The 12,795-nt window shown below is 33.6% G+C and overlaps 2 protein-coding genes across 3 annotated transcripts in view; both read left to right on the plus strand.

Annotated features, from left to right (window-relative positions):
- The first annotated feature begins 4,025 nt into the window (after positions 1 to 4,025).
- On the plus strand, positions 4,026 to 5,456 carry LOC122361612. The gene is made up of 4 exons (XM_043262423.1): positions 4,026 to 4,243; positions 4,568 to 4,849; positions 5,026 to 5,098; positions 5,232 to 5,456. The coding sequence occupies exons 1-4, from the start codon at positions 4,135 to 4,137 to the stop codon at positions 5,338 to 5,340; spliced, it is 573 nt and encodes a 190-aa protein (XP_043118358.1). The 5' UTR covers positions 4,026 to 4,134; the 3' UTR covers positions 5,341 to 5,456.
- A 1,055-nt stretch (positions 5,457 to 6,511) lies between these two features.
- The window catches only part of LOC122361622 (M1-specific T cell receptor alpha chain-like), a 51,734-nt gene continuing 45,450 nt past the window's right edge, over positions 6,512 to 12,795 (plus strand). Inside the window, exons 1-3 of one of the 2 annotated variants that reach the window (XM_043262502.1) lie at positions 6,512 to 6,844; positions 6,943 to 7,033; positions 7,321 to 7,413. In XM_043262502.1, coding sequence (XP_043118437.1) covers positions 7,329 to 7,413 — 85 coding nt within the window. In that variant the 5' untranslated portion in view covers positions 6,512 to 6,844; positions 6,943 to 7,033; positions 7,321 to 7,328. Of the gene's footprint in view, positions 6,845 to 6,942; positions 7,034 to 7,320; positions 7,414 to 10,336; positions 10,449 to 12,795 lie in introns of those variants that run through there. The other variant, XM_043262494.1, reaches the window with a different exon arrangement.

Here is a 12,795-nt window from a genome sequence, read left to right on the forward strand (position 1 = left end):
TATGCAGACTTGAGTCTTTTCTGTGCATCACACTTTCTCATTCTACCTTTCCGTTGCTCATGATGTGGGGGACACTGGCGACTTAAGGTTGTTGCACGCTGAGGGCGAATGCATTTTGTCTGTATTTTCATGTTCGTCATCCTTTCCTATTAAAATGCAGAAAAAAATACATTTTTGTGGCGGACGAAGGTTTCGGAGGCAGTGTGTAAACGTGACTGACACTGCATGAGGCCGTGTTTATTTATTTTTTACATGAGAAATTCTGATGTAAATTTCAGTGTGCAATGACCTTTGGTGCGCCATGATTACAAGGTCATGCATTTGAACGGCTGCCGTTATGCCGTGAGACCTTTGCTGAAGCCGTTAAATGCTCAGTATAAACATCCTGCATTGATCATTGCTTCATTTCTGGCTTAAGAAAATCTCTGTTCAGAGCACATTGCATTCTGGAAATTTCTACACTTTGCTACTAATGCAACAGCCATATAAATATTTTACTCTGTACATTTAATACTTATAGACAGCTTTTTGGGACTTTATAGCCTACTATATTTAGACATTGCTTTATTTTTATAGCTTATTATTTAATTGTCCTATATATCTCCATAACATACTTTTTTTACCTTGAAATATCAGTTTCTAAATCTGCGGATTCGAAAAATGCGGTTCTCTGTAATTAACACATTACCGAGATACACCACTGTGAATTCCAATCATTTTAATGTCATGAAAATGCACAAATCTACCTTTTTAATAAATTAGTTATGAATTAACAGTAACAAACTACTTTTACTTTTTTTTTTTTTTTTTTTTTTTTTTTGGTCATTTGAGTTGTGTATAAACCAATATTACTGTATGTGGAACCCAATAATTTAAAAGATAATCTTAAAATAATCTTTGTCAATTGTTTTAGTTCATATGGACAAATTCGACCCTTTTTTGTCAGCGTTAGCATTTGTTTCTTTTTTTTATTATGCCACCATACAGATAATCACCAATTTTAAATTGGTGCAAAATTGACTTTGTTGAGGGGGAATGGGGTTTACTGTAAATCACAGAGGAATGAACTGTGAGCTTGATGCTGTCTAGAAATGGAAGGGGATGCTGTTGTTCTTAGAACACCTCTTAGCTCCTCACCCATTTCCTGACAGGAAACCAGAGTGGTTGTAGATCTGCTTACCACATATGCCAGATGCCTTATCATCTCTCTCCTTGATGCAAACTCTATTGAACCGTTTTTGCCAAAGAGTGTTTCAGTGTGTACTTGGGAGCACGTTGAGTCAGTCTGTGATGAGCCTCTACAAAAACTCGAATTTATGTCTATTTATGTTAGTTCAGTGTGACCGGACCCTGATTCACGGCCTGACAGCGATTGACACAACACCATAACTCAACCACACATTGTCTATTTGCGTGATTGTAATATCAGTTGATATATTAATATTTATACAATGTAAAATTTCTGCAATCAGTATGAGGTTTTGAATTATTTTTTCTTTAAACTGTTTTACTTTTGAACGTTTTATAATTTATGCGCTCTTACCATACATTTTTAATTGGCAATCTCACATTACCAATCCAGGTGTTCTACTGCAAGCGTTTGCAGCATCTAGCACCTGTGTATTTGTAACTGTACGACTGTACATTATCCGCTTCTTTCACAAGGTTACGTTTTTTGAAGGGTATAATATATTTCATAAGACAAGAAAATGCATCGGTGTGTAAATGCATCAACACCCTGGTGAAGAAGGCCCGGCAGCGTCTATGCCATCTGAGGCGCTTAAGGGACTTCAGACTCACATCTCAGGTGCTCAGGAACTTTTACACCTGCACCATCGAGAGTGTCCTGACGGGAAACATCACCTCCTGGTTCGGGAACAGCACCATGCAGGACAGGCGAGCTCTTCAGAGGGTGGTGCGGTCAGATGAGCGCACCGTCCGCACTGAGCTCCCTGTGCTGCAGCACATCTACAACAAGCGGTGCTGTACCAGAGCCAGGAAGATCGTGGAAGACCTCAGCCATCCCAACAATGGACTCTTTATATATATATGTAAAAAGCATTTCACTGCATGTCGTACCATTTTTGTACGTGTATGTGACATGAAATTTGAATTTGAAACATGAAATACTTTGTTTTTGTGTTTCTGATCATTTGTTTTAGAAATAAGGACCTTATCAAATCTAACCAAATAAGAAACAATCGATGCGAACATGCAGCTGATTTGGTTCTTTTTGCATTAAATTCATCTGAATAGCATTGTTACGTTTGTATCATTTGGGAGTTATGTTGTACAAATATCATAAAGAGAGTCAAAGTAAATGCAATCAAGCGTACTAAGAACCAGAGTGGTTTGATGTATGCAGTGGCAGTGGAATATATTTACATTGAGTTATAAACATGATTTTTAGTGTTGTCAAAATTAGCGCAAAGCGTAATTTTTTTTTCATTTTAACAGCGTTAAAAATATTTAGGGTAGAGTGGGGGAACACGCCCCTTTAAAGCAACACGCCACTATTTTTGAAAATGAACAAATTTTACAACTCCCCTAGAATTAAACATTTGATTTTTACAATTTTCAAATGACCGAAGAGTTTCATTGTTTTTCATAGCTGGCGACTTTTTTCAGGTGCTATTTTAAAAAATGATGCGTTCCTGGAAGAAATATTAAATCATTAAATCTTTTTTAAATCTTTTTTTCTACATTTATTTGAAGATTTAATGTGCCTTTATTGTAAAATGGAAGTGTATTTAGAAAGTGAAATTATGTGATTCATTAAAAAAAAGTAATTAATTAGTGATTGTTTTAATCGATTGACAGCATTCATTAAATTATATTACATTTTATTATTTTATCATTTTATTTCATTGAGTTTGCATCACCACTTTATTATTTTAATATGGTAAATCCTTCCATTTCTTTAATATTCATAATAATGAAAGCTTTTAATTCAACAATTTGAATTATAGTATATGTAGTAAATCAGTATATATCAGTCAACTCAAAAAAATAATACTTAAAACTAATCTAAGGAGAGTTTATAGTGCTTTTGTTACACCTATTATGTTAATATAATAATGTATTAGTGTTTTTATTCAGTTATAATAAGTGATTATGTAAATACAAACAGCTCCTTAAAGTCATATGTCAGGTATAGATTCAGTAGTGTTCCTCACTTACCTTATTCTAAAGCTGAATGCTTACATTATCACAAAAGCCCTAAATTAAGGCGAGATATATTTGCTCTGAGTGATTCTGTGACACAGAGGAGGGTGTTTTTGCTTCGAGTTGTGTGGCTGTGTGGACTGGGGTACGCACAGTGATTCAGTTCTGGCTTTGTCTCATACAAAAACCTCACAGAAGTTAATAACTGTCACTGCATTCAGTGATTCTTCTATGGCCGTTATCGTCTTAAAGACACTGCAGCTTGGGCTTTCGCTTCACGTCTATGGATCTCAAGCAGAGTTTTAGTCAAATATACCTGTCGAGAAGATTTTTCAGATTGCCTCATTTCCCTCTCTTCTGCGTAAGACAGCCCCTCAGCCGAGGGCATGGGTTTTTGTATTGAGGTTTTTCATTGTGTCTGGACTACCACAGTGATACATTCTACATTAGGCGCTGTACAAAATCTCATAGCTTTGTTATTTCTGTTCATAAAATCTATCGATGCATTTAAACCGATATCTGACTGAAAGACTGAACTATCACAGAGCTGTTCTCTCAATGTTGATGTTTTTCTCTTGAAGGCTTTTGTTCCAGACACCAGTTTGTACGTGAAGGGAGCATACATGGGTATATCACCAGGATGGCAGACAGATGGAAATGACCTTGGAAAGAGCGTCAAGCTGGACTTCTCTAAGCTTTTATTTCACATCAGATGTCCAGATGAGTCTCTAACGTATTTCTTAAGACGTACGGTTACTTTCCCTTACAAAAGGATATTGTCAGGAGGCTGAATGAAGTGCAGATCCCCTAACCTTTGGCAGTCCCATCCGTCTCACGGTCAATCCAAGTAAGTAAATCCACTTTCAATGTTGTCTTAATGCCTGACACACCTGATACCGTGAAACCGTGAATCGTTTGGTCAGTTAGCTGTAGCTGGCAGCGCTCGGTTGGGTCAGTTCGTCAGTTCCAATGCTTGTGTGGGGTCAGGAGTGTTTTTGTAAGGGTTACGGTAGCGGTGCATTTTCAGCTACTGACACCTTAACATTCGGAAAGCCGATAACCCTCAAGGTCTTACCAAGTAAGTGCTTCTTTTTAACCGTTACGAGCTTTTGCAGCGACGTACTTGCTGTAGAAAAATAGTGAAAACTCTGCAAAATAGCTTGAAAGGGTTGGTTAGTTGGTTGTACTGCTGGGTTGCGTTCAGCTTGTGATCACGGTACGCGTTGTTGCTGTAAAAAAAAAACTTTTCTAGTAAAGTAATTGCATTCGTTCATAAGCCTAGGGATGTTTTGTGCTTGAATAGATGACATTATGAGCATACATTTGTGACTGCCACGTATGTAAAAAGTATTGCCAGTGGACTAAAAAACTGACGAAAACTGCTTGTTTTTTTGTTGTTCAGAAGATGTATCGCCAGTCGCTCCATTTCTGTCCATATTGTCCCCTCTCACGGGCACTGGACAGGATATTTGTCTGGCCGCCGGGTTCTTTCCTGTAGAAAAGACTATGATTTTGACTGAAAAAGGTGCAGAATCTGAAAGTCTTTCCGTCAGCGGTGCACCCATCTTCGCAACGACCAAAAACTATTATTTTGCTGGATTCAATGGCAAAAAAATCCAACAGTGTCAAATGGATAAAGAAGAAGCAGATAAAACTGAGACTCTTGAACCTCATGTCGTAACAGGTTTGTACTTAAATGGATATTATTGTTTATTTAATTCTTTTTTAATGATTAAATTTGTTCAGTATATATATATATATATATATATATATATATATATATATATATATATATATATATATATATATATATATATATAAGAAATATTTGTTTTGTTCTACTTAATTTATATCCTGCAGATAAACCTGAAATACAGACTGCACAGTCTTGTGAAACAAATAATGATACTTCTGAAGAGTTCATAAACGCTGGTTAGTAATGAAACACCTAAGCTATTCTACGTGTATATCTTGCATTTGTGAACTTATCTATACTATGCTGTGATCTACAAGGTTTAAATTCATTTAACATCAAAGGGTGATTAATTTATTGTTTTCCTTTTTAGGGATCCAAAAATGAACTCCATAAACCTTCTTGTGACAGGTCTGAGAATTCTGCTTGCTAAATGTGTCGCAGTTAATGTAATGATGACCGTGAAGGCATTCATATTTTAAAAATTCAATTCAACTGTAACTTGATCTGACCCCAACAACCAAATGAGGTTATACAATCAGCCAGTGTCAATATATATATATATATATATATATATATATATATATATATATATATATATATATATATATATATATATATATATATATATATATACTATATATATGATAACATTACTTGGAATGAAAAATACAGATTGTTAGTGATGTCTCTCAAGTATACAGAATATCGCTAAATATTGCAAACTTTTTGACATTTAGAAAGATTTCTGAATTCAGTGGTGTAATATGTGTATGGCTTTGCTATTGTGTGTGTATTTTCAGTTTGCAAGAAATCTTTTTTTTTTTTTTTTTTTTTTTTTTACTTTTGTGTTTTTACCTTTTTCCTTTTCCACAAAACAGTATTGCATCGTTTTACATCGTTTAATTGTGCAACAGACTGTTTGACTTAACTATTGAGACTCTGGCCTTTTAATGTAATATATGTTTTTTTTTTTTTTTTTTTTTTTTTAATATATGAAATAATAAAATGTCTTAATAAAAGAAAAGCTTCATGTGAGAATGTCTAAGCCACAGTTTAACAGCACATACGCACCGGAGGCAGATTCTAACCACACTTTCAGATAAAGATCGGTTTCTCGCTACGGGTTCCAAGAAATAGTATGTTTGTTGCTACATCTTCCCCCCTCTGTTACACAAAGAGAAAAACAGCTGTAAAGTCTTACTTTTTGGAGCTTTTTTTTGTAGTTGATTTATTAACGTTTACATGATTTAATAATAAAATAGTTTGTAAAATCACTGTTTTGATGATTAGCCTGCATCTGTGAGACTATTTGAGATGACATTTTTAGTTGTATTTATAAATCACTTAATTGTATTATTTATGAACTGTTTATATATATATATAAATGTAAGTGATGTTCTCTCTCTTTCTCTTTCATGAAAACGGTAAACCGTAAAATAGAGTGTGCTGCCCTCCTGTGGCTGTTAGTGGGATTTTGCCGGTTTTTTCGACAGGCGGATTTGAGTGACCTCTAGTGGCCGACAGAGCATTGACAGCCAACGTGATTCCTCGTGTTCCACGGCTTTAAATTATTCTCAGGGGAAACGTGATCGTAGTCAGGCCTGTACCACGTCCCGTTTTCAGTCTGTCTTTACCCCGCTGTTAGGACACACTTTCTAGCACATAATGTATCGTAAACGTATCGTAGCTCTCTGCAAGCAGCACATTTCTATGGTAGCGTGGGTGACTAGCCAAAACCTTTCCTTGAGTCCATCACACTCGATAGACTTAGTGTTCCTCAAAACACAGATTAAAGCTTAAAACGCATTTAGCTGCGGTGACAACGAAGACATTTGGTTTTACTGTGCGTTTACAAAACCAACCCGAGCACATGTTAATGGTAGTCTGTTATTATTTAAGAGACAGCTTCTGTAGCTTGACAGAAATAAGGCCACGTGTAACGTTAAAACTAGGCCAGTAGAACGCTGATGTCTATATGAAGAGGTGAGTTACCATATATTTCTCGTTTGAATGATTGTCTTCACTTTAACTAAAATGTTGTCCTCGAGCGAGGTGGCATTTTTAATTCTCTGTTTTCTTAGGGAAGCCTGAGGTGTCTGAGGCACTGTTTCTTACAGAGGATGTGCAAACATGTTCCAGGATCTGATATAAATCGGGAATAGTAACACTTAGGTAAGGATTTAAACTGTTATCTGTTTTTAACACTATATCACATTTAATTATTAGAGAGTTATTAACATCAAAATCATTGATGCACGATACTGTTGATGCCATCACTGGAATTAAACTTTTTTTTTTGGCATGCATTTGATTATTCTAAAATTTAAGGGAAATCTATATATATATATATATATATATATATATATATATATATATATATATATATATATATATATATATATAATATATGATGTGCTGATATACCACTTAAACTCTCTTCTTTCTCTGTATCTTGTGAGAGGGTTTTATGTCTGGGAATGCACCACTGTGGTCATCTGGTTCTGGCTACAAGCTCTTTATGGGATCTGGAACGAAGTTAATTGTGCAGACCAGTGAGTAATATTTTAAATAGCTTTTATTGTCGCTTTATAGCATGACGTTTTGGCTTGAAACTACTTTTTTTGGCTTGAAACTACTTTTTTTATTCTTAATTTTATATTTTTATATATATATATATATATAAGGGTAATGAAATGAGTGATTGTTTTTCATATGATCATAAATTTGTGGTAATTCAAAGCATATAAATTAAATGTTTAGTTTTGAGCTTGCACGGTAGAAATGTAGATTGTTTGCACTGGAGGATATTTGACACAGTGTTTAGTGTTGTGTGAATGACCAGGGATTCAATAAGATAATCTTTGGCAGTGGTACAAAACTTATAGTGGAATCAGGTGAGATTTCTCATTCTTTACTGTGTTTAAGTCTTCTGTGATGCATTTATGCACTACCTTGTTTATAGTATTGACATAATTATTAGGTCGCTCATCGGCTTGTGTACAAACTCGTTTTTTTATTTCAAAGAATGAAAAAGAAAAGTACAAACATCATTCTGTCTGCATTTGATCGTGCGGTGTATTAGTTACAAAAGCAATGTTTGACTAGCGTAATGATTAACGTAGTGCATAAATGTACTGGAATATAAAATCTAGTGCCTTAGAAATAGATGGTGTTTTTGTTAAGCAGTGTAGTGCTGTGAGAATGCAATTGGAGTGAACCAGGTCATATTTGGCCATGGTACCAGACTCATTGTGGAATCAAGTAAGTTTATTTGTCCAACTTAATATTTTAATCAGTCACTGAATTCAGATGTCTAAGATACATAAAATTTCTGTATAGTTATATATATATATATATATATATATATATATATATATATATATATATATATATATATATATATATATATATATATATATATATATATATATATATATCTATTAGAATCATTGTAATAATAGTAAGGTTTAATTTTAGTTACATTTATTTTTTTAAAAGCTAAAGAAAAAGTCATGTTGCATTAACATTGAAAGATCCAACCGCATAGATGTTGTATTTGAAAGTGTTTACTGTTCAGTAGCTTTCAGTCAAATCTATTTTCAATTCAGAGAAAGACAACATTATTTTTGCAAATGGCATGAAACTAATTGTCGAATCAAGTAAGTTCTGCTCTCAAATCTATAAATCACACACAAAAAAGTTTATTTTATAAATAATGAATTATTACTTTGGGGAAAAAAAGTTTAGTATAATACAATATATATTTTGTGCGCTTTTTAGAAAAATTTGTTTGTAATTCTTTTTACAAAACAAACCCCAACATGATAGCTCCACTGCAAGTTGTTTCAGAGGTACAATTAAAACATCCTATATTTTAATTGGGGCATGGCAAATTTTCTTGAACAAACAACTCTCACAGGATATTTCATGTAGTTTTAGAGATTGCCTCTGATGCATAGGTTTATGTAAGGATGTATAGCCGTGTGTGAATACTGGCAGTCTCGGAAAGATAATCTTTGGTAAAGGAACCAAACTTTTCATCCATTCAAGTGAGTTTGCACTTTTGAAAAAATTCAGTATTTGTTTTATTATTATAAATATCGAGAAGGTTCTGTGACGTTGGTGTTAGTATTGGGCTGTCGTTGAAGCTTGAAATGCTGAAACTCTATGAAAGATGATTCTGAAGGGTTGCTGAGAGAAAGTCCTTGAGAAGTTGAGCAAATCTTGAGTTGGTCTCTTCATGAAACAAATGCACCAAAAAGCACATGCATCTTCTCTCTTTTGAACATACCCTGTTATTAAAGTATTTAGTCTTATATTTCAGATTTCAAAAAAGAAAAGCTAATTGGGTTATAAGACTACTAAAAAGTAATCATAATAGTAAAAAAAGGTTCAGTGGAGTGAACAAACAGCAGTTTCAGCGTTTAGCAGTATTTGGTGTGAAGCGTCACTTTGTGTGTCTAATAATGCAGATAGAATCTTTTTTGGAAAAGGAACAAAGTTGCTCATTCAATCCAGTAAGTAAAAAGCATATTTTCTGACAATGTAAACTAAACTGTTATAAATAATACTAATATTTTCAGTTGTTAAATTTCTTAAAGTACTACATGACAAACAGATGCACAGTCAGAATCTTAATTTAAAAATACAGTCGGTGCATTTCTGCATTGGTTTATCTTCTAACATTTACTGTACCTTAAACAGTTATTGTAGTGGGGTAGTGAGCTGTGTGACTGTTGGTGCTCAAGATAAGCTGATTTTTGGTCAAGGGACCAAACTCTTTGTTGAATCAAGTGAGTAAAAATGTCTCTTTATAGAAACACGGTCATTTCAAACTCTGTTTGGGTTATTGGACTGAGAGTGGGATAGTTCAAATTGTTTAACAAGAAACACATTTAATTGAATTTAAACAAATAAAACTACACGTGTAATATTACACAGCATCCTAATGTCAAAACATTGATTATTCCCTTCATCAGTGTTAAAAAAAACTACCTTTCAAGTCTAAATATATAATTTTTCTGCAGTGACAAGCAGTACGCGGAGTATTTGATGCAGGTTGTAGTGCTGTGTGGATGTAAATATTAACAAGGTGTTTTTTGGAAGTGGAACAAGGCTCATTGTTGAATCAGGCAAGTATTTGAGTAATTTACAGCAGAATACTTTTGTGTCATTGAATTTATTGATGTTGTAAAGGCAAGCCCAATCTCATTAGGTCTTTGACATGTAAGTCTTGTTTGTTTTGTAGTACGGTAGGATCAATGCATATTTGATTTGAATGGATAGGAACTCTTTTAAAAAAGCTTTGACTGGTGCGTATTGTTCGTTTGGCTACGTCTTGCTTTGCAGTTCATCGGTTGGCTATAAAAGGTTTCCAAATAATTATAAAGTGAAGATTGCATAAATAATTGAGAACATATATTTATTCTAGCCACTTTTTTTGCTTTCTAAACGTGCATGGGTTTAGTGACTTAGAACCAGTCTTCTGTAATGGGTAATAAATATGGTGTTTTGCACTGTGTGAATGCTGGAAGTGGATATAACAAGCTGTTCTTTGGGTCAGGCACAAGTTTACAAGTTCAGTCAAGTGAGTATACAAAAAGAAACACAAGCTTTTATATTTAGACATTTCCATTTGCAATTAAAGAAATGAAAGAACTAAAACTGCATAAAATAGCAATTTTTAGTTTAAATTTTTTTACATTTTAAAGCGTCTTATTTGTATACTGATAAATACAGATTAAATGGTGTTGACTGAGGCAGGTAGTTTTCATATTAAAGTCATAAATCTTACATTTCAGATTTATATCTATGCTTTGAATAAAAAAAGCTAATGAATGCATAATAATAAAATGCTGTAATAAATTATACTACTAAAAAGTAATCATAAAAGTAAAAAAAAGGTTCAGTGGAGTGAACAAACAGCAGTTTCAGCGTTTAGCAGTATTTGGTGTGAAGCGTCACTTTGTGTGTCTAATAATGCAGATAGAATCTTTTTTGGAAAAGGAACAAAGTTGCTCATTCAATCCAGTAAGTAAAAGCATATTTTTTTTGACAATGTAAACTAAAATGTTTACTAAATAATACTAATATTTTCAGCTGTTAAATTTCTTAATGTACTACATGACAAACAGATGCATAGTCCGTGCAGTCCATGCATTTCTGCATTGGTTTATCTTCTAACATTTACTGTACCTTAAACAGTTATTGTAGTGGGGTAGTGAGCTGTGTGACTGTTGGTGCTCAAGATAAGCTGATTTTTGGTCAAGGGACCAAACTCTTTGTTGAATCAAGTGAGTAAAAAAATATATCTCTTATAGAAACAGAAGGAGAACAAAAAAAAACATAGAAGTTCTGAACTTTATTTTAAATTTATAAAAATAATCATTTATTATCATGTTGTACTTTTTAATATTCCTGTTTTTACAATTTTGTGGTATCTTTGAATCATCTGAGCACTGAATATACCTGTAAAAAAATAATGAGGAGGACAATAGTTTACGGTAATATCTGGGTGTGAAAAAAAAGGGTAGGTTTTCCTATTTGGTGAGATGATTTTTCTCCCTTCTATTTGATGATAATTTCAAACTCTTTGTTAGAGTTATTGGACGTAGAGTGTGATAGTTATGTGATTGTGACTAGTTGTTATATAACAGGGATTTAACCTTTTATTTATTCAGCTTTAGTAATGTACGTTAGATCATCTGAACAGGTGAATTCGAAAAAACCTTACACTATAAAAAACAATAGTTGTCTCAACTCAAAATAACTTGTTACACCGCTGCCTAAATTTATTTTTGTTCAGTCAACCAAAATGAGTTGACTCAACAAAATATTTTAACGCATACCCATACAAGCGTAAAACGGCCTAACAGAAAATGTATATATATAAAAGGAATCATTATCCTTTCTTTACGTCTTTAGTTATATAACACTGAGATGAGGGTTCGTGGGGTATTTGGTACAGGTTGTAGCTCTGTGTGAATACAGGAAATGATAAGATTATATTTGGCAACGGAACAAAACTCGTTGTTGAACCAGGCAAGTATTTCTTTCTGAAAGTTACAAAACACTTCTAAAATGCTTTGTGTAATATAGGTATATTGTTTTATTTGGTTTAGTCGTGTGAGAAAGTTAGTACAAGTATTTAATTCAAATGACATAGCATTTCTAGAAGGTGAAAACACCAGGAAAACATTATCCCTGTGGGCCCTTTGTTACATACCAACTCATAGATTCATCCATTTGCTCAATTTTGTGGTTGTTTAGACCAGGTCATATACTTGTCATGACTCTCTAGTAAAAGAGAAATATTGCAAAAATTTCTGAACTGTTGTGTGTATTTCACACAGTGTTGATGAGTTATTTTTGAGAGTTATTGCTAAAGACAAAACCGATGTGTGACTAGTGGGGACTTGAAAGTCTATTTCGGCTCTGGAACTAAACTGACAGTCGAAGCCAGTAAGTGCTTTTTATAGATTTTTTTTTAATGAATGCATAAATTTGGACTATTATTAGGTATATTTTACCGAACATCTTTGTGAATGTGTCAGTATGCTCAGTATTAAGTCAAATATTGTGCTTAATACATAGCACAAGTATATATTATTGCAATTATTTGCATTTTCTATGTTTTACAAAACGTATAGCGTTCCCTATAGATTTTAACGTCCAAAGTCGTGGGGTTTTTGATTCGTAGTCTGACATTGTGTGAATGCTGGAGCCGCAGGAAAGGTGCTCTTTGGAACGGGCACAAAACTCATAATCCAAAGCAGTAAGTTCTTTAGGATCTGTAATGCTTACATTTCATTATGCTGTGTAGTACGTCCTGGATTGAGAATTGTTTTAATTAAAACCTGGGCAAGGCATAATATTTATTATTATGACTATTTAAATAAGGTTACATAGTCCTCTATTGTTCTGTATGTTTATAG

This window comes from Puntigrus tetrazona, chromosome 2 (assembly GCF_018831695.1).
Source record: "Puntigrus tetrazona isolate hp1 chromosome 2, ASM1883169v1, whole genome shotgun sequence".
Lineage (NCBI taxonomy): Eukaryota > Metazoa > Chordata > Actinopteri > Cypriniformes > Cyprinidae > Puntigrus > Puntigrus tetrazona.

Excerpts from the sequence above, each read along its gene's own strand:
- LOC122361612 (XM_043262423.1), top strand. The coding sequence starts at position 4,135 with ATGCTTGTGTGGGGTCAGGAGTGTTTTTGTAAGGGTTACGGTAGCGGT. Across the intron at positions 4,244-4,567 it reads AACCCTCAAGGTCTTACCAA|AAGATGTATCGCCAGTCGCT; the intron begins GTAAGTGCTTCT and ends TTTGTTGTTCAG. Across the intron at positions 4,850-5,025 it reads TGAACCTCATGTCGTAACAG|ATAAACCTGAAATACAGACT; the intron begins GTTTGTACTTAA and ends TATATCCTGCAG.